The sequence below is a fragment of the Pelmatolapia mariae genome, linkage group LG10_11 (genome assembly GCF_036321145.2).
Source record: "Pelmatolapia mariae isolate MD_Pm_ZW linkage group LG10_11, Pm_UMD_F_2, whole genome shotgun sequence".
NCBI lineage: Eukaryota > Metazoa > Chordata > Actinopteri > Cichliformes > Cichlidae > Pelmatolapia > Pelmatolapia mariae.
Window position 1 is genome coordinate 65,159,435 of NC_086236.1, and position 26,658 is coordinate 65,186,092.

General features: G+C 40.0%; 1 protein-coding gene across 2 annotated transcripts; it reads left to right on the forward strand.

Moving 5' to 3' along the window:
- The first annotated feature begins 209 nt into the window (after positions 1-209).
- On the forward strand, positions 210-25,366 carry phldb3 (pleckstrin homology-like domain, family B, member 3). 2 transcript variants are annotated; one of them, XM_063486620.1, is made up of 15 exons: positions 210-316; positions 8,917-9,063; positions 9,183-9,293; positions 9,603-9,740; positions 10,159-10,287; positions 11,927-12,100; positions 14,335-14,442; positions 17,241-17,342; positions 17,544-17,631; positions 18,167-18,380; positions 19,540-19,621; positions 19,992-20,141; positions 20,798-21,008; positions 21,289-21,374; positions 24,570-25,366. In XM_063486620.1, exons 2-15 carry the CDS (start codon positions 8,926-8,928, stop codon positions 24,702-24,704), a joined length of 1,866 nt encoding a protein of 621 aa, XP_063342690.1. In that variant the 5' UTR covers positions 210-316; positions 8,917-8,925; the 3' UTR covers positions 24,705-25,366. The 2 variants fall into 2 exon arrangements, with proteins under 2 accessions (XP_063342690.1, XP_063342691.1); XM_063486621.1 differs by having other exon boundaries at positions 20,801-21,008.
- Positions 25,367-26,658: the final 1,292 nt, after the last annotated feature.

Genomic DNA, 26,658 nt, shown 5'->3' on the forward strand with positions numbered 1-26,658 from the left:
AAACCGCTCGCGCTCATCTGTCATTATTTTTCTTTTTGCTGGGAAGGGACTGAATCAAACCAGGTGAGGATTAAACACCAGAAAAAATGCGATAAAGTGGCCGTCGGTTTAACAGAGACAGCAGCTGGCGAGGTCAAAGTAACGCTGACAGTACCTGAAAGTGAAACAGCGTTCAAAAAAAAGTTTACTGAAGTGACTCTTCGCTGTTTTTTTTTCCCTCTCGTGTTTTCCCCTCTGACTTAGTCCGGCTTTGTCACTATGCTATGACTCGTCAGAGGACCCGCATGTCTTGCTGAAGTTGGACCACGTTTATCAGGTAAGAGACGTATTTTTGTTTTTGAATCGCTTTTGTTGTTTAGCAGCAAGTCAGCAGACCTCTCCAGCACACAGTTTTTGCTCTTGGCAGAGAGCCCTAAACTGCAGGCTGTGTTTAAACCTCAATCCTGACATTACTGTGCTGTTACCAATTTACCAGCAACCATCTCTAGAGTATATAATCTCTCCACTCAGAACAAAAGAGAAATTAATACAGCTTCCTCAAAGCAAAACTGTCCTCTTGCTTGAAACCTGGGCTGCGTTAATAAAATGATAATGTTTCGTAATGTTTCATCCCACGCTTTGACTCACGTCTTATCTTTAAAAATATCCACAGCAATGTCCTCTGAGATAAATTTCTCAGAGTTTATATCAATTTCCCCCTTTTGTTTACAACGACCCGGGGATACCTCCCCTTTTATCGTTCCATCAGCACTCAAAGTAAACAGTGGGTGGGAGAGCTGAGGTGGGATTGTGAGGATTTGCTGTCTGGAGTCTTCTGCCTTTGGCTTTTACTCCCCAGTCTCAATCACACATGTTTTGTCTGAATGCACATTTGACAAATCTGTGTCTGAGCCCAGTGTCCCGGGTAGTCATTAAAGGATAACTCCTTGCATCACAGTTCCCACAGGTTTACTCAGACCAAAGTACTGCTGTGAATGCAGTTGAACTTGCCTTGATGCCAGGAACTGAAACACAGTAGCAGATAAATCACAAGGGCCTTGAGAGATTTTCTCACATTATACCTTAATGCCTGCATTTGCTTTATACTTTGACTTTCTAATGTGTGGGTCTTATTTAAGGCAACGGTTAGATGGCTGTGTGGCTAAGAGAAAGCGAGCTTTCTGTTTGTGATATACAGTATTTTAGTTTGAGTGCAGCTGTGAACTTGCGACAAATTCAGGTGTTATTAGTAACGTCTTCTAATACACGGTGTGACAATGATCACAAAATCAGGATTTTGAAAATGAGGATTCCTGCCATCATGACATGTGGGTTTCAGAATCCAAAATCTGGTTTCTAAAGTCTGGCTAAAAGAAATGTAACATGACAATCATAATTTCATCAGTTTCTGCAGTAAGGTTTTAGTCTTACAAACACTCTAAAAAACTGAGAAGAGTGGAAAATCCACATTTTGTTGGACACATGATTTTTACTTTCCTTTTGTTTACGTATTGTAAATTACCAAAGCTTAGAACCAACTGATTGCCCAACTAACGGCACTACATTGAAGATGATCCATCAATATATTTTTCAACTTTTTATAATGTGCTCTCCTTCTGCTGATTTCAGCTGTTGCGTTTCAGTGAATAGAGACTTGTTGAAACTATCTTTAAGTGAGAAGAATAATGTTGACCCCTGAATAATATCCTGATTTAAAATAATTCACCATGTTTCTGCTCAGTTAGGGCTCATTACAAGCAGGAAAAAACCCATGTAAAAGTTCAGAAAACAAAACAATATCGGCTAAAAAAGCAGAATTTAAGTTCATAATCTTGTCTGTTTATTTCAAATATTAGATAGATTCCTTTATGTTTTAGAGAGCTTATATTAAATATCTTATATCCCCCAGACACAGTATGTGAAGTACTCACAGCAATACTTTGTCATAGTGTTGGCACTGGATTAAAGCATTTAAAATTGTGCCCATACTTGGCTACAGAAACCGCTTATCTGTTTGTTCTACTTTGTTTTTTTCTGATCTCGAAGCCAAGTTCTGAAGAAGAGCCTTGCATTTTCATTCTCTAGGATGCCTCCAAAAATCTGGAATATACGAATGACAACTGAAACTAATTTAAAAAATCTTCATCTTGTCAAATTCCCATTGCCATCACTAAAAAATATCTAAAACTGACATTAGCTGGTCAGGAAATATTCCACTGGAATGTGTAAACAACACAGTGGTTCTGCAGTGAAATTTCCAGTAACAGTTGCTTTTCCCAGTTTTTTTTTTTCTTCTCTAGTCAGCCCATTTTTCATAAGTGAAATACATAATTCATATGCAGAAGTCTATGTTGTTGTTGTTTTTAGCTGCATCACTGCTTTTGTTATATGCATTGCCACCCAGGTGTCAGGCAGGATAGACCGCTCCACATTTAACAGCTGGGTAACAGCCAGGACTGCTTTCACCTGCTCTTCCTGCTCAGAAACTTGTATTGCGACGACGGCTTTCTGGTCCTCTGTGCTGAGCCAGCAGGAACCATATGCAGCAGATCCAGAGATTGCTGCAGTCATCCACAGGATTCACTCTGTTAAATTTCAGTATGCTTTTGGCCCAAATGTCCAGAAATACTTTTTCCTCTGCTTCATGAAGGCTAATGAGTGTGCATAAACATTTAAAATGTGCATTGCACACATATAAAGCAGTACCTATTGCACTCTGGCTGAAGCCAGCACTGTAGCACTAAACAAAAGATTTTCCAACCAAAATTCATTCTTCTAAAATGAGACCATCACTTTAAGTGGGGTTTTTTTGTTGTTTTTTTTCCCTTTGCTGCGAGCCAGAGAGTGTAGCAGGGCCAGTTCAAGTAAGTGGTAAAAAGTGGGACTTCTGTGCTTACATTTTGGACAATAAAATAGGAAATTTATTTTGCTCTCTGGAAACCTTCTATGAATAAGATAGTGATGTAATGATGTCAGGCCTGCCATTGAGCAGAACCCTATAAGGTCTGGTGATTTGGACTGTGTGATCGAAGCCACAGCCTGTAATTGTGGCTAATAAAAAGAATATGTGACTTGTCCTAATAGGTCGCAAGGCTTAATGGCTGGTTTTGATGTTTTTCCTTCAAAAGATGAGAGACAGCAACTAACTGGAGAAGCCTTTTATGATGGCCATTGAACATGCACTTCTGATTTGTGTCATGCCAATGTACAAGACAGTACCATGCAGTTTAAAGTCACAGTGTATGTATATTTTGGAAAGCCAAACTGATTTTATAACTTACCGATCCTTTAAATGGACAGAATTAATGAAGTTTTTGAGTTTCAATTTTAAAGGTATTGCTGCTTTTTCATTGTTCTGCTCTAAAAACTTGCACAGGTAGGTGTTTTGATCATACCCAGTTTAGTATATAAAATCCTATAAATTCCCTACAATTGTTGTTTGCCTGGGCAAATATTAACTGCTGAAAATCAAACTGTCACTGTATAAGCTGGGTCAGCTCCTACTCATTCAAAAGAATCTGGCTTCTCAGTTTTTCTTTTAATTGTGTCTGTAAAATTAGTTTGAAACTGATGCACTTTTATCGCTCAGACCTGCATTGGTATACTATTATGAATGAACTGAGTGAGTTCACCTCTAAGCCTTCCTCGTGTGGATTAATTTGGCATTGTAAGCTACCCTACTCTATACAAGGCACTTTAGCTCACATGCTGCTCATGTGACATGTTTTCCCTATAGCTCTCCTGCATTGAACACACAGTGACAGGCTGTAATCAGCATTCACACCCACACAGGGCATGCCATGGTCAGAGCTCTTTTGTCCTGAACAGCTAGTGGGATATTGCTGTTGTCAGTGTTGACTTTATGGTTTTGTGTACACTGTGGTTATCCCCATACTTTTCGTTAGCCACTTACTAATGAGGGGTCCGGATGAGGACAAGGTCATTTTGGAGTGTTATTGGAATGAATTGTAAACCTGTCACAGACAGCTCTGAGTTTAGAGTCAAAAGTCTGAACAAATGGTTTTCCTCCACACTACATACTGTATTCAGTTCCTTAGAACCATCAACAAGGAATCGAACTGCTATTACCTCTGTGCTCTTTGTTCCTCCTGCAGTTGGTGGGTGCACAGCTTTTGTGCTGTTCCTGGCCAGACTCCATAGGCTAAGGCCTGACAACCACTCTCTTGCGAGTACCCACCCTTGAACCATGAAACTTTAGGGTGCAGCACTGATAACCCTATGGCAGGCCGATTAGCAGTTGACCTTGACTGCTTCTTCCTAAGGTTGTTTTTTTTTTCCCCCTGAATGCCTCTTAGTCTGGGCACACCTAAGACCAATTTAGACCTTACTGGGGGGCAAATTGCCCCAGAAAACATAGCTCCTGGGATCAAGCAAGTACGCAAACCCCTCTCCCACGCTAAGATGGCAATTAACGGATGGAGCTTGATCATTAGGAAAGGGTAAAGTTGCTACTACTCCATGTTAAAAGGAGCTAGTTGAGGTAATTCAAACATCTGACTTGGACGTGTGCTGGGCACCTCCTATATGTGGTGTTTTGGGCATGTGTCTGTTCCAGGCAGAAGGCCCTGGAACAGACACAAGATATGGTGGAGAGATTATGTGTCTCAGCATGCTTGGGAATGCCTCAGTGTACCCTAGAATGAGTTAAAGGAGGTGGCTGGAGAGAGGGAGGTCTTGGCATCTCTGCTTATACACCTGAACCCCGATAAGGAGGAGAGGGAGGAATAGCGTTATTCAGTTTCTTTTCAGTTGTTACATTCAGTTTTAACAATAAAGCTACACTTCATAATAATAGTCACTTAGGGCACTTTTACATGTCAGATAAATCTTACATTATTATTATGGAGAGAAATCCAGCAAAGCTACTAAATATGATCCAAAACTGAAACAGAAAACATACAAGCCAGTCATTTTGTTGCACTGACACATGCACATAGTAGAGGGTCTTACTGACAGACATAGCTCTCCCTGTTTTATTAAGCTGTAGGTATTACAGTTCTTAAAGGTTCACTTTATGTCAGGACTCTGATTGAGCCAATAATAAAGTAGTACATCTGTGTAAAATTTGTGTATACGTAGTGAACGTGTAACTTCCAAGGGGAGGTGTGGGGATCTTTTCAATCCCTGTTTTGGTGGTGGGGTTGGGAGGATCCCTTTTACAGGAAGAAATCTTGAGCAGAACCCTGGGTGGCCTCCAGTCTCAGCTGAATTGAAGAATAAGCAAAAGAAAAAATATTCCGGTTTCAGGAACAGATTATTTGAATTTAGATAAGGTTAGCCTTTGTTTGTTTCACCAGTGGGTCAGAGGCATACATTTTACTCTTCAATGTACACGTCATGTGGAGCACTATTGATTTCAACATTATATAATATCAACTTTGACTCATTTACAGTTTGATTAAAACAGCACTTTTGACATCATCAGGTTACCTTGGCTCAGGCTTTCAAACTTAATGAGAAACTCCACAGATTGTTTCACAGCAAAGTCTCTTACAACTCACTGGGAGTGCTTCTGCATACACGGACAAGTTGTATAAAAGCTTTTGTGGCTCCAGAGGGAGCTGTGCAAAGTCTGATAAATATCTTCAAGTAATGTGCTATGAGTCAGCATTCGTTGGGATTGAAGGAGTGCAGGATTGGAAAGGTGTGAGCTCACCAGTTTTCCGTGACCTCCTTATCTCTGCTTAAGTCTTGTAGCTCAAGGCTGTGTTAGCTGCTTCCAGCATACAGGAACACACACATACCAAAACTGCTATAAGTTCTTGAAATTACAGACAGTGGCAGCAAATAAAATGTTCCAGAAAAAATCCAATTTGCTGGTTAGTCATGAATCGGGACACAAACCCACATACTGACTCACTTCTGTTTGGATTAGCTGGGGTCAAACGAAATGAGAAGCATCACAGTAAAAGAGCAAGATAAAACTCTTCTGAAGTGAACACACATGCTGTGTGAGATAAAGTGACACGAGTAGCATTTTTCTCATGTCTGATTGATATGTTGTCGAACAGGCATAACCCCTTCACACTGTTTGTGTTGTGGTGAATCAGACATTGGCTATAAATGATCTGTGACTGATACTTGGCACCGATAAAAGTTAACGTATACGATCAGGCCGATTTCTGATGGTTACATTTTTGTTTTTACTCTGGGGATTCCTTACATAACACGCACGCACACACATACACACACACGCGATCCCACTTGATCCTGAACTGCATCTCCGGTCATTCTCCCTTTCTCTGCCATCTTGTTCTCCAGAGGCGCTTCCCTCCCCGTAATCAAGTCCAATTATTTTGGGCACAAAACTCTGCTTTGTTCTTTGATATGCCTTTCAGGCAGAACTTTGCTCCCCCTTTTTTTACTGTCTCACTCCATCTTGTTTTATTAGTGTTTCTTTTGCCTTTTTGATTGTTTCATTTACACAAACCACCGTGTTAACATGGAGGCCTGGACTTTACTCCTGTATGTCTTGGCTCTAGCATTGATAGGGTATCTAGCTGGACTTTAGTTAGAGGTCAAACACTTGCACTAATGTTTGTTTGGATTATGATGTAACTCACTGTGACGCTCTCCCTGTCCTGTTTTCCCTGAAATTGACAGCTTTCACTGGGCATCAGAAGGTCAGAGAGCAAGGACCCAACTTTTTACACATTAACTTTCTGTGTGTGTGTTACTGTAATTGCCCACACTATGATACAAAGCATACTGTCTTAATTCTTTTTTTAAAATTCAGTGTCAGTGCTCCTTTACATTTTGCAAGGCTTGCATTTTTTCTGTAAGAACTCCTGTATACTCCTATTTAGTGGCCAAATAATTTATGTAGTCCAATCTAATGTAGGATACAGATTTCTTTTATGGTGCCTCTAATGTTCAGGGTTTTTTACAGATGTTTTTATTCATGAACATTTCATCAATCAGGTCTTACACGAGATGTTGTGTAAGACTCCATTATGGTGATAGGTGCTTGTGGGTATTCTAGGTTGATACGTATGTTTAAAGCAACAATTTGGCCAAAATCTAAAACTAATTATATTTCTGTTATTTAATACTGTACCATGTAAGAAAATTTTGAAAATAACTTGAGTGTGTTAAATTGTTTTAGCTCTTCACAACAGCTAAATGTCAGCCACTGACACCAGCATATTCTGCCTGATTTGATTACAGACCAGTGTCAGCCTTTGGGTGTTTGTAGTACTCTTGCCCACCCTTGTCCTGGGGGTATCAGGACACCGTTATCCTGTCCTGACAAATGCTGAATCACGATCTTAATAGATGACTTCATTAGTGAATAAAATGTTTAATGATTCAATATTGTTACATAAAATTTATTAGAAATGTTTGTGTAATCAAGCATATGCACATAATATTACAAAAATATTAATATTAATTAACTTTCACTCTATGTCAAAGTTTTGTTACTTTGCTTAGTTGTCTGGACCTCCTTTCATTGTGCTGCTGGTTCTTGGTGTTTTTATTTGTTTGTTTTTCTGTTTTCATGTAAAATGTATGTTATTATTATTTTTTAATAGCTTCTGTCTCGTGGGAGCCTATATATCAGTGTCATACTGTAAACTCTGACTGCATGGGGAAAATTACACACGTCACAGACCATTAATAGTCATCAGTCACATTTCTCCTTTAGGTACCGGAAGTGGTAAAATATCACTTCTGAAACGGAAAGTGCAGTTTCAGCTTATTTTAGGGAAATACCCTGTATACATACCCCATCAAAAGATAACGCTTACATTTATTTGTGTTTCCTCCACAGACCACTTTACATTCTTAAAAAGGTAGATGAGTCACAGTGATCTAGTCTTTATTTTAAAGGTGCAAATTCCACTATTTCACTGTCAAGACGTAACATGTTTGTTGTATGAACATTATTGTAATCTATAGTCACATGTAGGACACATCAGCTTTTTTTCCATCCATTATATCACTAGAAATGAGATGTGCCACCCCCTTGCTGTTCTCCGCTGCTCTCTGTCCATGCCTTTTCGTCTCTCCCCAGTGCTTTTTTTTTCCCCCCTCTCTGGATGTCAGTGTGCCAGTGGTTGTTTGGAAGCTCTCGCTCATATCTTGGCTTAAATTTATCTCTACTTTTGCTCAGCGTGCATTCCCTGCAACCTAATAAGGTCTGCATGGAGGGAAAGGAAGAGGGCACAGAGGGCGAGAGAAGATGGTGGGAAAAGGTTGGACAATAGTAATCAAAAGTATTTTCCCACAAATTTGTTTTGGCCTCTGCACACATGGGTGTTTCTGCTAGGTTTTTTTGTGCGTGTGTGTAGAGAGAGAGAGAGAGGGAGACCACAAAGATGAGGGTGAAAGCACAAAATATAATGAAGAGATTAGGATATTGTAGGCCTATTGTAGGCTGACATGTTCTTAAGCTCTTTGATGTAGCACATCATATGCTCTGTACGTAACAATATTTTCTTCAGTAAATCCACATGAATGTGACAGAGAAGATAATAAAGTACAATATAACAATACTTCAAAGCCTTTTCTGATCTTACTCCTTTCATAGACTCTAATTGATGACCATTGAAGCTACAGCAGAACATACTGTTGTTTATCACGTTTGTGTCTACACACGCTGATAGTCCTTCGCTAAGAGAGAGACCCTGAAACCCAACCACAAACCACCACGCACATAGGATATTAACTCCGCTCTTTCACTTCCACTCTTCAAAGCAAGGTGTTTTCACAGACTGTTTTCTGGAAGCTGGAGGGGATTTCTCTGCTTATGCTGCTTTATTCAACCATCCTATCCCCTCAGCAAACTGTCACCTGATCCCTCACACGCCTTCAGCCATGCAGCAGATTAGATTACTACAATACTCACTAAAGTCAACCAGACACCCCCCCAACCTCATGCTCTTCAGCTCTCATTTACTCCCTCCTCTGTTTCAGACTATAGAAATGCCCCAACACAATATGGAAAACTCCAGGAGTCAGTGGCAGCAGGGTCTGCGGCCTCCGTGGATCACCAGAATGACTGATGGTCAGAGTCCCGCCTCCTCAGGGGCAGAGTCTGATACAGAAAGTAGCAGCGCAGAGGTGAGGTAGAGGAAGCTGTCTATGGTGGTGATGTAGTCATTTGTTAGACCTTTTAATCCTGGTTAAAACAATGAATCATCATTCCTCTATCTGCTCATTTTTTTCCTGCTTTCTGTCAGACCTCCATTAAAAAGTTGGAGGTGGGTTCACTGAGGGTCCTGCCATCACCCTCCATGCTCCAACAGCGAATCACAGAGATCGACCAGCAGAAGGAAGAGCTAAACATTGAGGTGAGCATGTCACATGATCTGGACAAAAACATTATGTCACCGTGCAAAAAAACTGCTGGATAAAGTCGCTAAAGAGCTGATAGGGTTAACATGTTATTCCAGTCATTTGATTGAGAAAATTGACTTGGAATTATCAGATCATTGCGAAACTTGTAAAAGTGGTTTTGATGTTTCTGCTGATGCATGCACATTGAAATTGCAACGCTGTTTCCAAACTCCACTACAGTCACGATAAAGGAATGCACAACTCTGACTTGCATAAGGTCAGGTCAGTATGATTCACCTCGGTCGCGTCTTCTATCCTCTTAGCTGCAGCTGGAGATTGCTTTGCTACAAGGAGAGCTGCAGACAGAGAAGGACCGGCTGCACAAACACACGCAGAAGCTGAAGGATCTACAGGAGGAGGCCGGGCAAACAGAGAAGCACAAACACACAGACAGACAAAAGGTAATAGATACATGTGATATTATCTAATACAGTTTTAGTATTTTTTTTTCTTTTTAAATGCTTAAGCATTTACAGATGTTCTGGGTTTTTTTTAACCCCTAACCGCAAATGCCACACCTTCATATTTCAAGCCCACCTGCACTTTGAGTGTCTTAGTGTAGGACTTAAACCCCCAGAAGAAACTGGCATGTGGGCTCAGTAATGTGCAACTAAAGTCAACACAAGATCATGTCAGTGATAAGTCGGCTCCCATGCATTGACTGTTAGATGTCAAACATGTGAGATGTTTTCAAGATAAATATATCAAGCCCTCATTGTAAACAAAGGTTAATAGACCTGTTGCTCTTGTTTCTTTTCAGGCAGAGTTCTTGTTTTGCATTTCAGTTTTTTGCTCGCTCTTTTCTGTCTGTAAATGCAGGAACGAGAGAGTCTGGAAGAGGAGCGACGCAGGGTGGAGGAGCTGAAGAGGTTGTGCAAAGAGAAAGAGAAGCTGATCCCGAGTCAGCCAGAAAGTCAGCGAGAACAGCTAATGCTGCAGCTGCAGAAGGCGAGTAGGACATTTTCAGCATGGGTGGAGGATGACAGTTACAGTTACTCATTTGGGTGATCCACAGTGTTCTTTTTTTTTTTTTTCTTCAATCAAAACATCTGCAAAACCAACAGAGCCAGCATCATTATCATTTCATCTACAATGATGATTCTTCAAAATATGTTAAACACAAACACAAAACTGACCAGCGGGCTTTAGCCAGATAAGATTCCTTGAAGTTGTGGTAATCAAACGTCTGTTTCCTACTTTAGGGTGTGGATTGTAAATCATTCTTAAAAACTGCATGCTCAAGATTTCCAGTACCACCCAAAAACACATCTGAGTCTTGAGCAATTTTCTGTTTTTAAATATCTAATCCTGCCTTTTTTAATATAGAGAGATACGTAAACATCCCAATGATTGTGTCTCGATGGCAGCTATCTAGATAAAACATAAAACTGCAGCTAATGCTCGGTGTGCTGTTTTGATATATCACAGTGTCTCAGATACTAGGTGTTTTGACAGCGCTGAGTCTTGCACATAATATTGTCTTGAATACACAGTGAGTTATTGTTCAGTACCTGTTCAACCTGAAGTGCTAATGTTTACCCACACCTAAACAAAACACAGGATGTGTGTTTTACCTGTGAATGTAACAGATCAAGATGAGAAACCGTTTTGTTTAAATCGCATTGTTTAGTGACAGGTTTAGTTTTGTCCCTTTATTTGGAAAGGGCTTCTAGAAAACAGGTTTTTCACAAGTTGCTTTACAGAAAAAAAAGCTGCATGCATGCACACAAACAGGACTTAAGTACGTGTTGCACAGCACTAAGAGAGCACGCATTCCAGTGAGACCGTTGAGTGTTTCAATAGGCAGTGAAGCATTGAATTTTGTGCTTATACTGGAAGTGTGCCTCCGGTTGCCAAACCTTGAGAATAATGAAGCTCTTAGGTTCAGTTAACTTTTGTCCACATAAGTACGTACTCAAGTCTTTTGATTGTACGCTAAATAAGTTTGAGTCACAACAAGATGTTTGAGAAGTATCGTGAGATCATGATAATAAAGAAATACAAATAACCTGGAGATTATAAGTAAGCTAATTTGGCATTTTTGAGTAGCAGCATTGTGCCAGCAATTGTCAGTTTGATATTACTGGCTGTGTAATAAAAGGTGTTAAACTACTTCTCAAAGGAAGTGTAGCATTGTAGATTGATTTCTCTCTAGTAAACTCTTTTGTCATGTAAAGTGACGATGGAACGAGGCTTGCCAAACTTTAAAAAGTTCTGCACAAAGTTAAAAATATCTCTGTATTGGGGGGGGGGGGGGGGTGTATTGTTTTAAGCATATAAGTAGAAAAACCAGTGGCTGGACTACATAAAACAGAACGATGGAATGTTTCCATCAATCAACCAGTCAATTTATTCAATAGTGTTTGGTGTACTAGAATGCTAAAGGCATTGTTTTGTATCTCCCCTCCATCCATTCACTTTTGATTGTTCCCACATAAATTTCTTGGGGGTGTTACTTTCAGAAACCCTCTCTTAGGCTCGAGAACAAGACAAATTTTAGCAAGCAGTTCACAATAAAAAGGTCATAGATGATTGTAGCCTCATAAAACACATTTATTTACACAATATTTTTTTGTCTGCATTGCAGGAGAAGGATGCGATGGAGGCATCAGTTCGGGCCTTTGAGGATTGGGAGTTTAATTTTCTGGAGCGAGAGACCGGCATTGTTGAAGAGGATGAGAGAAAATGCAAGGAGAGAGAGAGTGCAGGAGAGCTTGAAAAGGAAATCTCATGCCAGAAGCTTTTGGTCAATGTTGCACAGGTAAACAGTGTGTCTTTGAGGGAGTTTTTGAGACAGTTGCACAGCTGCTCCTTGAAGTGTTATCAGGGCGTCACATGCTTTGTTTCCGTGTTTACTCTCACATAAATTCCACATCAGTACAGACATGTGATGTCATACTTGTGCATACAATAATTAGATGAAATGATAGGAACAACTAACACTTGAATATATAGTACAACAGTTTTGCAAAAGATCTATAGAAACAGGACCCAGTTCTTTTTGATCACAGTCTGGACAGTCTCCATGCTTCTTTTAGAGACACATAAAGATTGTGGGTTTTTTTTTTCTAAAATGTGTTGCACCATGCTCCTAGCTTTTGCTGAAATCTATTTTCCTCTTTTTGAGAGTTAAAATGAGGAGAAGACCGACCAGAAAGTGAACTGAAGAACCACAAATTTGTGCTCCTCCAACAATAATCACAGAGTTGTTGGCATCAAACAACAAAGTGATAAATCTGACTTGGATAGCATTTCAGGGCTGTTGCACATTAAAAGTGAAATTAATCAATCACCACATTAGATGGCTTGTTCTGCTGTACACATAACCTCTCTTTGCAGTTACAGTTCATGCTTCTTTTTTTGGATTTAAGGCTTGCTCTCCTTCTTTTGGCATAAGCTTGAACTCTTTACCTCAAAACCTGATTATGTCGCACAGTGCTATACAAGAAGCTTAATCAGGCCACCATGAGTGAAAAATTATAGAGCAAAACACATGGAAGCAAAAGAGGAGAGATGATTAGGAGAGTCTGGAAAGATTAAACAAGATGAGGAGATATGGAAAAAAAAAGGGTTGCACAATCGTGACTGAAAGATAATATTGTTGACTAAAAATGCTTGAAATCATGCTTATTTGTGAGGGTATTTTTTAAGAGATTAGCTATCCTGCCCTTGAGCAACATTAAAACAACAAAACTCTTCAGATCAGGATTCCCATGGCAGTTTCAAAAGATCTGTAACATGTTGGCACTTGAATTTAAATTCAATTGTTCAACTGACATGTTGGGCGTGTGTACTCTGATTTATGGACTGTTTTAATTTCTAATTCAGTAACTGAACTTTGGAAACCAGCAGTCTGTATGTGGACTTCACCTTAATTCCTAGTGCAATTTTTTGCTGTGTTGTCCGGTCATTTTTCTATCATGGTTGGGTGCTGCGTATTCTGAGCTAAATGTTCAGACCTCAGTAATGATCTCATGCTGATATTAGCAGGCAGTATGTGCTTCGTAATATAACCTGATGATGACACTGACTGAAAACTCATCCTGACTAGCCAAATTGTGTGCCAGAGTGGAGTTAACGTGATTAACGATTAGGCTATCTTATGCCTCATTTAGAAGTCTTCTATACTCTGAATAGTCTCACTCTCTCACAGATTATGTCCAATATTTTTATAAAAGGAAAGAAATGCACCAATTACACAGAATGACACAAAAACAACATCGCTGACAGTCTGAGTCAGAGGATCACCAAAGAGGGATTAATGGTCTTGGGAAAATTTTTGTTTGCATGTCAGTAATTGCTGAGATATTTCAAAGTGAACCAACCAAACATGACATGCTAGGATAGCTAAAAGAGCTAAACTTAAATTCTTAATAGTTTGTTACTTTGTATACCGGTAGTCTCGACTTACATTTTAATGCTGGCTGTTACAAAAAGCTGTTCTTCCTCCAACATTTACAATTCCACAAACATAGATGATGAAAATAATGTTCAGTTGTTTCTCAATTAGATTCAGAATGTAGGAGGAGGGGCGCAGCCTCGGAGATGAAGGCTGGGATTGTGTGAGAGGGATGCTAGTTGACTCAGCTGCACTGTGGCCTCGATGCACATGACATCTCTCACTCTCTTATTGTGACACACTTACTGTGCTAAAGTGGTGATTTTATATCAGCCATATATTCATTTAAGTTGCTTCTCCAGTCCTGCTCTCCTATGTCAGTCTTGTGCCTCTCATTAACTTGCAAAATGGCCATTTGATTTGCATTGTGTCTCGGCTGAAGAGATCGACTCAGCTTAGTGACCTGTATTTATTCACAGCGACATACGCACTGTCACATCGGGGGATATTTACTCAATATTACATCACGGCATAATGAAAAGATTAAGTAAACTCAGGCCAGCTACATGAATCGGCTACAGCACGTAACATTATCTGGGAGGACAGGAAGCCATATACCAGTCCGCACTGATGGGAATGATTGTCTGAATTTTCAGGAGCAAGTCCAACGGTTAGAAAGACAGCTGCGGGACATGGAAAAGGAGAAAGAGAGAGAGATGAATGCCTTGAGGAAAGAGAAGAGGGAGCTCATACACACTCAAATGGTATGTGGGATTTGTCATACTGTAGGTTTTACTAACTTTTGGTCTTTATTTAACTGGTGTAGTATCTATTGCGATGGCCACATTTATTAGTTCTGTTACTTTTCTGTTTTACCGATCTGTTTATTTCTTTTTTGTGTTGTCTGTTCTTGATGTTTCATATGCTGGAAGCAGTATTTGATTATTTGGTTAAGGAACAGCAGGCAGCTAGCTCCTCCTAATGATGGTGGCTGTATTTGAATTTTTTACATTTTACATCGTCATGCCTGTAATTCTTGGTGGCATAGATTCAACAAGGTGCTTGAAACACCCCATATAGAGATGGCATCATCATATAGCTACAGCAGATTTCACACTATTACACTACCAGCAGCCTGAGCCACTGATACAATGCAGGATGGATCCATGCTTTCATGTTATTTACACCAAATTTTGATCCCACCATCCCACAATCTCAGCAGAAATCGAGACCCAGCAGGCCAGCAACAGTTTTCTAATTTTCTGAAATTTTCTGATTAAGAAATCTAATGATGAGCGTTTGTTATACAAAGTATACTAAATGAGGTAAACCAGGAAGTGAGTTCAGATATGAGTTAAATGTTTTTTTTTTAAGCAGCACTGAATCTGTCTGCAGATTTCAGTTCATAGTGACAAACCTGCAGAGGGCTATCACATGACCCTACAGATCCCCTCATTGCTTTAATATCTTTCAACTGCTGCAAATGAACATGTTATTCATTCTAATGTACTTGTCTACATAAGGCCAATAAGCATTATCTGTCTGAAAAGGTCTAAAAATAGCTTTAAAACCTGTTTGGGGTGAAGCCCTGAGCTGGTGTCCCACTACTACCCTGAATTTGTATAGCATTTGTATAGGTTACCACATTGGCATTCACACGTGACTGGTCTACTAGACTTGTATGGATGGTGGGCCAACTGCCAAACCTCCCAGACTTGTTAAAAGGTAGAAATTCAAACCCACATCTACTCCTGACAGTTTCTACAAATTCACCTTAACAGTTGGGCTTCCACCCCGTACAGACAAAGACTAAACTTTTCAGGCAGTTTTTGGTTCACTTGCACCATTCTCATCAGCCTTATTTCAAGCCCCAGCAGGCACTAAATAAAGCCTAGGTAAACTGTGGATTAACTCCTTAGAACCAAGCAGCAGAGAAAGTTGGTGGCTAGTTAATGATTGAAGTAGAGCATTTAGCAGATTAAAGAAAACATATTAACACCGTGAGGCAATAAAGAGAAGAACGAAGTTACACGAGAGTCAATATTATTTGTAATGTACAGGGAGGATTGACTCCAGATAAATGCTGCTGTTGAAGTAGCATAATCCTATATATTAAGTTAGGTATTAAAAACCTGAAACAAATTAAACAAACTCTATTACTGGTTACAGTTCCTTAAGTGCATAAATATGTTTTTATTCAATCTGAGCACAACTTAACAAAGATCAAAAGAGTTGCACTGCTAGCAAAACTAAAGCTGGATCCATATCTCTAAATCACTTGTGAGTAGTGAAGGATTTCAGAAAGTCTAACATGTGTCCATGACCTGTTTCTTTCTTTTCAGTTCAGTTTCGTGAAATGTCTATCCAGCTCTGAGTATAGTCCACGCTGTCATGTGTTATGTGTTTTCATTGTTAATACTTTCTGCCCCAAAGTGTGTGATTTACTCAGTGACTCATTAAACTATGCTGTGGCTTTATCACACAGTCAGTGGCTTGCATTTAAACAGAGTTATGATTGCACCAGTAAAAAAAAAAAGAGCAGGAGACAAGATCTGGATGAGTAAAAGGGAAAATGAGACAAGCAGAGGGAGGAAGCGAGAGTGAGCGAGGAGGGGAGAGAGAAAGAGAGAGAGAAAGAGAGAGAGCAAGAGAGAGCGAGATTAACTCAGGCTAGAAGGAGGGAGGGAAAGGGGTAGAGGGGGAGGAGTAAGCAACGTGAGGGAGGGTGCTGCAGTTGTGAATGTGTGGATGTCTGAGAGGGAGAGAAGGCAAGCTGGGAGAAGTTTCACATCCTTGCAGCGATTGGTAAGTAAAATGACTGCACTCGAGTTGATTTAAGTGGCTGAGGGGCTTTAAAATAGCGTCCGTCATGAAACTGGATTAATGTGAAGTTCATCAGCTGTTGTAAATAAGAGAGGGGACTGAAAAAGGGAGGGCAGAAGGGAGTGGCAGTACAGAGGAGGAGAGAGGGAGAAGCAGTGTCAGACAACATGACCAAGTGTGTATGACTTTAATATGACTACATGCAGGATGTGGTTTGCTTGTCACAGATGTGTTGGGAATTTTAGTGCTCTGAGCTGTTTGTGTCTCTGTATATTTATTTGTGAAAACAGTTGGATCGTATTGTGTCAAGAAAGCATTTGAATATTTACCAAATCCCTTAGAAAACAACACTGATGTATGTGCAGCAGATGTTTAACAGCCACACTTCTGCTGCCAGCATGTGCTGTTGTGCTGAGTAGTGAAAGAGACGGACAAGGGTTAAACAGTGGACTGCATGTAGTGACTGAATTGCTCATGTGTTTGTGAGTCAAGCAGGGAGAGGGAGGGATAGAGGGGAAGATAGTGGAGCTGTGATAATTTTTTAACTCATTACAATCCCTCCTGGAAGTTTTAATTCTCAGGCAGATGTGGTATGTTGAGAAATTTATTTTTTTAATCTATGTGTTTTGCTTTACGGTTACAGTTGGTGAAAATGAACAGATTGTATTTGTACCCTGTAGCCAGTGTTGATCACAGATGCTTTACTGAGGTTTGGAATTTAAACCTGGCTTTCAAACAGGTTCGCAAAGACAAGACGCCGCTCACCGACTGGTCTGACATCACCAGCTCAGCTCCCTGCATGATGTCGCTTTCTCCTCTGACGGTTCACAAGCCTCCGCAGGTATGCAGCTTGTCACAGAGGTTTGGTTTTTTGTTTCTGCAACAGTTAACCTCATCATTTGGTCTAATGTCATAATTGACATTTGTGCTTTAATTCAATTACTGATTTCCAAAACATGTGCTGATAGCTAACAGAAAGATCTGAGATGACAGTGTCTGTGTTTTGAATGTACTTTAAGCACACTGTCTTTTTATTTTTTAGGATCCAAGCAAAGAAGGTGTCAGTCTGCCCAGGAGACGAAGCTCGCATCGCAATAACAGACTAAACGACAGGCCGGTGTCAGCACAGGGTGAGTCCACTTTTTCTATCTCGCTTTGTCCTCCTGATTGCTCAGGCTGAGATGTTTGTGATATAGAACAATAAACATGTTCTCTCTGCACCCTTGTGCTCATTTTGTCTGGTCTGTTTGCTCAGTTCCCTCCCTTTTAGTCAAATCAAAGGCGTGTCAGTAGAGTTGGCAGGTCGTTATTACATTGGTTTTGCCTGTGCGGACCAGATGAGCCTGAGAATCACCCATATACTTAAGCCTAAAATCTCCCCAGTAGTATCTGTTTTTCACATGCCCATCTATCTGTCATTAAATAGTAGCCGGATCTTCAGGGTCATGTCACGTCTTGTCAGGAGTTTGCTCTTCTTCTTAATCCTCTAAGTCTCTTCCTGAAAATCATATCTGACTCTTCTTGTATGTAAAATATAAAATGAGTGAGTCAACATTTTGATACCACATGACAGATTTCTCTCACGCCGAATCTTATAAAAAGCTATTGATGCTGACCGATGCATGTTGTTCTCACATGTCTCTTTTTATTTCCTTCCACTTTCAGTACTGGTAAGGATGCATCCTGACAGCCAGGCCCCAGAGGCTTTCACATCCCCTGTCCTGTCCCATAGACTGAGCAATGGGCACAGCAGTGGGCACGGCAATGGGCACAGCAGTGGGAACGGCAATGGGCATGGCAGTGGGCACAGACCTGGGACCAGCAATGGTGGTGGAGTCTTAACTCCATGTAATAGTACAACAAGCTCTCGTGCTGCCAGGTCAGTGTCTTCACTTTTTAAAAAGCAAATGGGGCTCTTTAATGCATTTTTAAAAGTTCATGTACTAGGTAATTATATTCACATGCAACCAGAATGGATTTTAATTGCTATTCTTTTGGCCCACTGAGTGGAGAAATGTAGCATGTGAAGGGTTTTTGCGCCATAATTCACATTTTTAATACAAAAAATATGTATATATAATTTGACACTATTAATTAGTGGGTCCTGGTTTGTGGTCATCAAGTATATTTTCAGACACACAAGGCACTATAACCACTTGGCATCAGGTTGCTCCATGACCACAGTTTCTGTTTGTTATGTCTTTACTATAGCAGATAAAACCATTTTTGATAAATTAGGATACTTTCAAACACATTGTGGCAGCAAAGTGCAACAAGAAACCCTCTTAATCAGGCCAAAATTGCATGAACACACAATATAAACCACGTTGGGTGTAAAATCAAAGTGGGAGCAACCACATTTTGCTATTAACCATTTTCCCACGGCTGTTGTTTTGTTTTCTATCCATATTAGATTCAGTAATTGGTTGAGCAGTTTTACTATATTGCATTATAAATTTTTCCAGTTGGAATAATGGTCAAAGGATGGATTTCAGATTGGGCCAAAATGACCAGATTATTTTATGTTTTTTGGCTTGCTAACAAACGACGTTAGCAACTCTGTTGTGAACTTGCATACAACAGCAGCAACAGTTGCAGGCGTACTTTGTTGTGTTACTGGGAGTAAACGGAGTGTAGAACTGTCTGTTAATGATAAAACATTTGCAAATGAACATGGGGCTTGCGCAGCAGCAGAAGATAAGGTTAGGTGTCGGTTGAGGTGATTGCACTGGTGTTACAAGTCTGTTCATTGAATAGTATTGAACATACTACATGATGGGTTTCAGGAGTACTTCATGATGTAGCACATGTCATGATTTGGCCTTTTGCATTGTCTCATCCTGTTAAACACTAGCTCAGTCTTTGCTGATGATAAGCTTGAGTCTGGTTGATTATGCTTCATATGTCCATTTAATTCTACTGATAACTTGTTAAACAAATACAGCTAATTGGATTATTTTCTAAAGAATATTTTTTTTAATTTAAACTAACTGTATAAGGCTTTTGTACTGAATTATATTATTCCTTTTTTCTTACAGTCCATGCCTTTTGGATCTCATTGAGATTGAGAAGAAACTGAGGGAAGCCAAAGCAGAGAGAGAGAGGCTGCTCAGAGAGCGGGTGAGTCACCTGCTGTGGGAAACACTCGCTGACACCTCTAATCATCAGCGACACACTGAATTAGATACGCCTGTCTGATTACTGACACCCACTCAGCTCCAGGAAAGTAGACAGCAGATGTTTGGACTTTTGTAATGCATGTTTGTAGCACTGGCAGTTGAGAGACTAAAAAATGTGCAGCCATATGACTAAGAGTTTCAGAGAATTTCAAAAAAGGAATGGGAGGATTTAGAGTAACACTGATTTCAGTTTCCTTTATGCTTTTGGATGCATACCTCCAGCTGGGTTAAACCAGTATCGCTTCCGTCTTACTGTGTTACCTTGGAAATGGTTTGGGTAATAATTTGTTTTGATGTGCGTGTGAACTCAGGAAGATCAGCGACGGTTGCTGATGGAGGAGAGAAGACAAAAAGAGCTTAACTCTTCCAGAACAGAACCACCAGAACCAGAGACCCCACAAAGACCAGAGCCAGAACCTGAAGAGCAACAAAGGGTCATCTCTTCCCCAAACTCCTCTGAGGTATGAATGAAATTCAAACTATAAGTTAGTAAACAAAATATTTTGTTTTCCTCATAAAATGATGAAACCTAATGCAACAGACATACATATGTACTCCTTTTAATCCATGTATTATCGATGTTCTCGTCGAGACCTGATGCTGACATTACCCACAATACAAGGAGTTTCCATGAAACTGTAACGCGGGATTGTTAGATTAGTTTTGAGCACTGTTGCTTCACAGCAAGAGGTTAGAATCCACCAACTGGCTGGGGCCTTTCTGTGTGCAGTTTGCATGTTCTCCCCATGTTTGCGTGTGTTCTCTCTGGGTACCCTGACTCCTTCCCTGATAGGGAGAAGCAGAAGCGAATGGATAAATCCTCTTCACCAGTTCAATTTTTTTCCCAGAATGTTTCGTTGGTGGTACCAAAAGACAATGCAAGCTTTGACGCTTATGTCACCTGTTTTGTTGTTATTCTGTTTAATTTTTCATGATTTTATAACTAACTGATTTCCAGCATTTTTAACCAAGACATTTACATTTTTATCATCTCATCCTTGGGGTTTTGGGACCCAAAACAAGTGTAACCACTATAAACACCAATAGGAACTGGTCAGTTTATCATGGTAAATTGACTTTTTTTTTCAAGCTTCTTTAAAGTCCATTTGTCTTCCAGCAGCGTAGCCTGCCCCTCTTCCTCTCTCCAAACTTTGACCTGAGGGCCCATGTGGAGTCTCTGGGTCATGGAGTGACTGGCTGCACAGAACTGCGGCTGACGTCTCGACGCTGTGCGGGCTTCCTTACCAAACGAGGGGGGAGGGTCAAAACCTGGAAGAAGAGATGGTTCCTGTTTGACATGGACCACAGACGACTAGCCTACTATACAGGTTAGACTGGTTGGAGGGGTGTGCTCGCTGACTCTGTGTTTGCCTCTTTGTTTGAATGAACCTTTCTCTGTCACGCTAGGAGGTGGTCAGACTTATTATAAGATTACATCACATCAAAGTTTTTATTCTAAACATTTTCTTAAATTTATATTTGTTTTTTTACTTTTTATTGTGCTTTGTAGAAAGAACAAAGATTTATTTATTTTTTTTATTCACATTGACTTAAATATTCAATATTAATGTTCTAAAGTTCCTTTTTTTGCCTCTCCCTTTGCTGCAGACTGTGATGAAAGGAAGCTGAAGGGAGTCATTTATTTCCAAGCAATAGAGGAAGTTTACTACGACCATCTACGAACAGGCACCTCTGTGAGTTCTCATATTTCACACAACTGGGCTTTAAATAAATCTGTGAAGTTTTTCATGTGTTCATGAGCACAGACCTTGGATCAGAAGGGCAACAGTTTATAAATGTAGCTTAAACTGCACTGGACTCATTTTGTAGAGGTTCTAAAGTCATTTCTTGACATGTCATCCAGTCATAAATCCGCCAAAACACTTTCAAAAAATATTTCTAGATTCTCTTTACAGAATGTTTTCAGGACCAATATTTATAATCATTATTTTATTTTTTTTTTTTTATTTATTTATTTATTTTTAAACCTGTCCCGTTTGGTTCTTTTGCCATCAGAATTATTGTCTAAAGGCGAAGAAAGATGCCCAACGGATTTACTTTACCAAATGGACCATCCCAGCCTTGCCGTAATGGTCCATTTGATTTACCTTTTATTGTTTATTTTATTTTATTTTTTTTTTTACTTGCTAGATACGGGACAGGGGAAAAGAAAAGGGAGAAAGAAAGAGGGGGGAAAAAACAAAACAAACAAAAAAAAAAAAAACAGCGGAGAAGAGGGACGGGGATAAAGGGCAAAAAACAAAAACCAACAAAATAAGCAGACAAAAAATACATATATCGATCACCTGGATCACCTGTTGAGAAAGAAAAAAGAAAACAAGCAGAAGAAAACGAGAGTAATAGAATAAACAACATCACAATGATATATGGGAATATAACACTACATACTTAATATTAAACATTATTGTGCAGCACGTAAGATCGACAGCGCACAGTGTGCTTTGAGGTAGGAGCCAAAAAGGGTGTAGTTTGTGTGTGTGATCACCTGTGTGTACACCTGTGAGCATGAGCGCGCTTGTATTTAAAAGGTTCCTTAATGTAATGATCTGCTAGAGGGTGTGGGGGGCCACAGTCCCATCCTCCAGGGCATGAAGCAGGTATGGAGGAGATCAAAACTCCAGACATCCAGAGGCCCCCAGAACACAAGAGACCAAGGAAGACCAACAGAGGGGCAGCCGCGCCACTGTCCCAGAAAGAGCTGAGGAGAGTCCCAGATGAGGGATCACTCAGCAGCCGCGGAGCAGAAGCCAGGGGGGGTTATTTATAATCATTATTAAATATATTACAATAGCGCAGAGAGGAATTCCAATAAATATTTTTCTTTCTCCTGAAACGTACAGTTAACACAAACAAAACAACTCAAGTAGAATTAAGATGACTATCACAAGTACACACATGTGCGTTTGAGTTTATTGTAGTATGTAAACCAGTTCCAAAATTTGTTTTGCTACCTTATATTTCCAAATATTTTTGTTTATATGATATGACCTGATACATGTACCATCATATTTGAATAGACTAGAAATCAAAGGTAGGTTGTTGGTAACATTAGTACTGCTTAGTAAGACTTTTATTTGGTGCTCACTGGCATCTTCTAAGAAAGTAAAAGTGTCAACCCTCTTACTTACAGTGACCTTATTCACCATGTAGGAATAAATGAGGAAAAGAAAATCCTCAGGGAAATAGTTTGTGGTCAGAACATCCTGTTCTTTTCTTAGTTGTGTGAAACAGGTGATTATCAGTCTGCACTTATACAACAAATAGAGGCTAAGTTAATGCTGCAAGACAGAAATGAGAAAGATGGTTAAAAAGTACAAACATTATTATAACATTAATCTCTTATTACCAGACATTTGTTCTGCTGGGCAGCGGTTTTACTTGGATATACACTACCAGTGAAAAGTTTGGACACACCTTCTCATTTAATGGTATCGATCGATAGATAGATAGATAGATAGATAGATAGATAGATAGAATTATCTAGCAAAGAAAAAAATGATAAATAACTCTAAATATGTCTTATATTTTAGATTCTTGATAGGAGTCACTCTTTGCTTTGTTGGCAGCGCTGCAAACCATTGACCTTCTCTCAATGAGCTTCATGATCACCTGAAATGGTTTTCAGTTCACAGGTGTGCCTTGTCAGGGTTCATTTGTGGAATTTCTTGCCTTCTTAATGGGGTTGTGTTGTGCAGAAATTAGGTTGGTGCACAGCTGACAGCCCTTTTTGACAACTGTTAGAATCATATTATGGCAAGAACCAATCAGCTAAGTAAAGGGAAACGACAGTCTGGCATTACTTTAAGAACTGAAGGTCAGTCAGTCTGGAAAATTGCTCAAACTGAATGTGTCCCCATGTGCAGTCAAAAAACATCATGCATGAGGACCGCCGCAGGGAAGGAAGACCAAGAGTCACCTCTGCTGCTGAGGATAAATTCATCTGAGTCACCAGCCTCAGAAATCGCAAGTTAATGAAAAGCAATAAGCATAAGATATTTGTTTGGACCAAGAAACATGAGGAATGGACATTAGACCAGTAAAAATCTGTGCTTTGGTCTGATGAGTCCAAATTTGAGATCTTTGGTTCCACCCGATGTGTCTTTGTGTAGCGTAGAAAAGTTGAACGGATGTTCTCCACATGCATGGTTCCCACCATGAAGCTTGGAGGAGGAGGAGTGATGGTGTGGGGATGTTTTGCTGGTGACACTGTTGGGAATTTATTCAAAATTGAAGGCGCACTGAACCAGCATGGCAACCACAGCATCCTGCAGCGACATGCCATCACATCCGGTCTGCGTTTAGTTGGACCATCATTTATTTTTCAACAGAACAATGACCCCAAAAACACCTTCAGGCTGTGTAAAGACTATTTGACAAAGAAGGAGAGTGATGGAGTGCTGCTCCACATGGCCTGGTCTCAAAAGTCACCAGACATTAAGCCAATCGAGATGGTTCAGGATGAGATGGACCACAGAGTGAAAGCAAAATGACCAACAAGTGTCTGGGAACTCCTTCAAGACTGTTGGAAAATTATTTCAGATGACTTATGAAGCTCATCGAGAGAATGCCAAACGTGTGCAAAGCAGTAATCAAAGCAAAGGGTGGCTATTTTGGAGAATATAAAATATAAAAAAATTTTTTTGCTTCCTACTTAATTCCATATGTGTTCATTCATAGTTTTGATGCCTTCAGTGAAAATCTACAATGTAAATAGTCATGGAAATAAAGAAGAATGATTAAACTAGAAGGTGTGTCCAAAATTTTGACTGGTATATCTTAACAAACAAAAAAAAGCACTACCACTAAGCAAAAAAAGCTGCTTCTTCATCAGCTGATGACGGTTTTTATTGTCTGTGCCTTCTTTTTAGTCACCACGGCCCAGTCTGACGTTCTGTGTGAAGACATATGACCGTCTGTTCTTTCTGGTGGCTTCCAGTGCAGTGTCCATGCGGATCTGGATGGATGTTATTGTCACAGCAACAGACGAGCATAGTCGTTATTAACTTTTGAATTTAAAATCCTTGCTTCTAGGCAGGCAGCGCAAGAGGGTTGTGTTTCCCTCTCTGCTGTCTAAGGTCCGATTTTGTTGAAGATCCACCTCAGGAGCTCATTCTATTCCTGGACTCATGAATATGTGAATAAAGTGCACGAGATACAGATGTGGTTAAACTGAGTTGTGGAAACTGTTACTGACAGAGTGATTGATGGCGACAGAGGTTCAGCAGCTGCAATCCACAAGCAGCTTCACTCAGCAGCTTGCACAATGGGTGTCTGTTACTGGGAGGTGTTAAGCTGAGCTTTACCTCCCTCTCCTGGTCACAATCCAGCATTACAAGACTGATATACACTACGCAATAATACACTACAACAGGTGGTGAACATAATAACAACTCCTGTGCAATACTATGCATTCCACTGTAACAGTCCAAAAATAAGTGTACTTAAATTAGACTGTCAGAGGCACGTTGAGGTTAAACACTGTGACCGTTTTGTGTTGTAATATGTTTTGGATTGCTTTATATTGTCAGATGTTCCCATTAAAATGTCCAAGTTTTCTCTGTTTTTATTGAAGATACATTGTAAATGACATTTTTAAAATTATTTATTATTCAGAAATTTTTATGGGTTTGATTTTCAAATAAATGAAGACATACACCGTTATGCACTATTAAAAGTTTATTCATAAAAAAAAAATCATGTTTTCTCTGCTTTTATTCATAATAAATTTTTATTGTAAGATGGTTGCAATAATAAATAATTCTGACGAATGAATGTGGAAGTTACAGATATAATCCAGTTTGTCATCTTCTTCTTTCGGCTGCTCCCTTTAATGGCTGCCACAGCAGATCATCTGGCTCCATGTCACCCTGTCCCTGGCATCCTCCTGTGTTACTCCAACCCTCTGCATGTCCTCCTTCACTACATCAACACCATTCTTTGTCTGTTGAAAGGTTGAAAGGTCTAAGCTATCTCTAACTTTGTCCCCATACTGCTCAACCTGAGTTGTCACTCTGATTTTTAGTCGTGTCTATTCTGGTCACTCCCAGTGAAAATCTTGGCATTTTCAATTCTGCCACCTCCAGCGCAGCCTGCTGTCTTTTCATCAGTGTCACCGTCTCCAAACCACACAGCAGGTCTCGGTATCATCTTGTAAACCTTCCCTTTGCCTTGTCACCTGACACTGAACTCCGCCCACTCCACCCCACCTTCACCCTCTCTTCTTCACCTCTCTTGTGCATTGTCAGTTACTTTGGATGGTTGACCCCAGATACTTAAAACTCATTCACCGTCATTACCTCTGCACGTAACATGTTGAGCTTTCCACGTGTCTCTCTTGCCCACACACGTCTTGCTTCTGCTGACTTTTGTAGTTACTGCAGTTCTGTATATCACCCTTGCTCCTGAAAAACATCACCTCTGTACTTCTTCTCCATTCCTTAGACATGCTCTCACTTTCCAAGATTCTGTTAAAGAGTCTGGTTAAAAAGTCCACTGTCTTCTCTCCTAGACAGCTGTATATCTCCTCACATGTATCATTTGACCCATCTGCCTTTCCACTCTTCACCTTCTTCATAACTGCCCTCACTTCCTCTCTATTAATCCTCTGCACATCCTTATTCACTAACTGTCCTCAATCTAGCCTCCTCTCTCTCATTGTCTAAATTTATCCTTTAATCCTACAACACACTCGCTTTCCTTGTTTGCACCTTTCCATCTCCATCCTCAGTCATTATAACCTGCTGAGCATCCTTTTCAGTTTGATGTGTCTATCGAAAGTCTAAGATGTGATCATACTCGTAACGAACCATTATTGTTAGCAATACAGTTTTTCTGATTAAAAAAGTCGTCTGACAGATAATGCCATATGATGCACTTGGCCTGACACTTGGGCAATTTCCTGCTCTTTTGACATGTTGAAATTTCCTTTGACATCAGTGGCATAACCACATAAAGTCC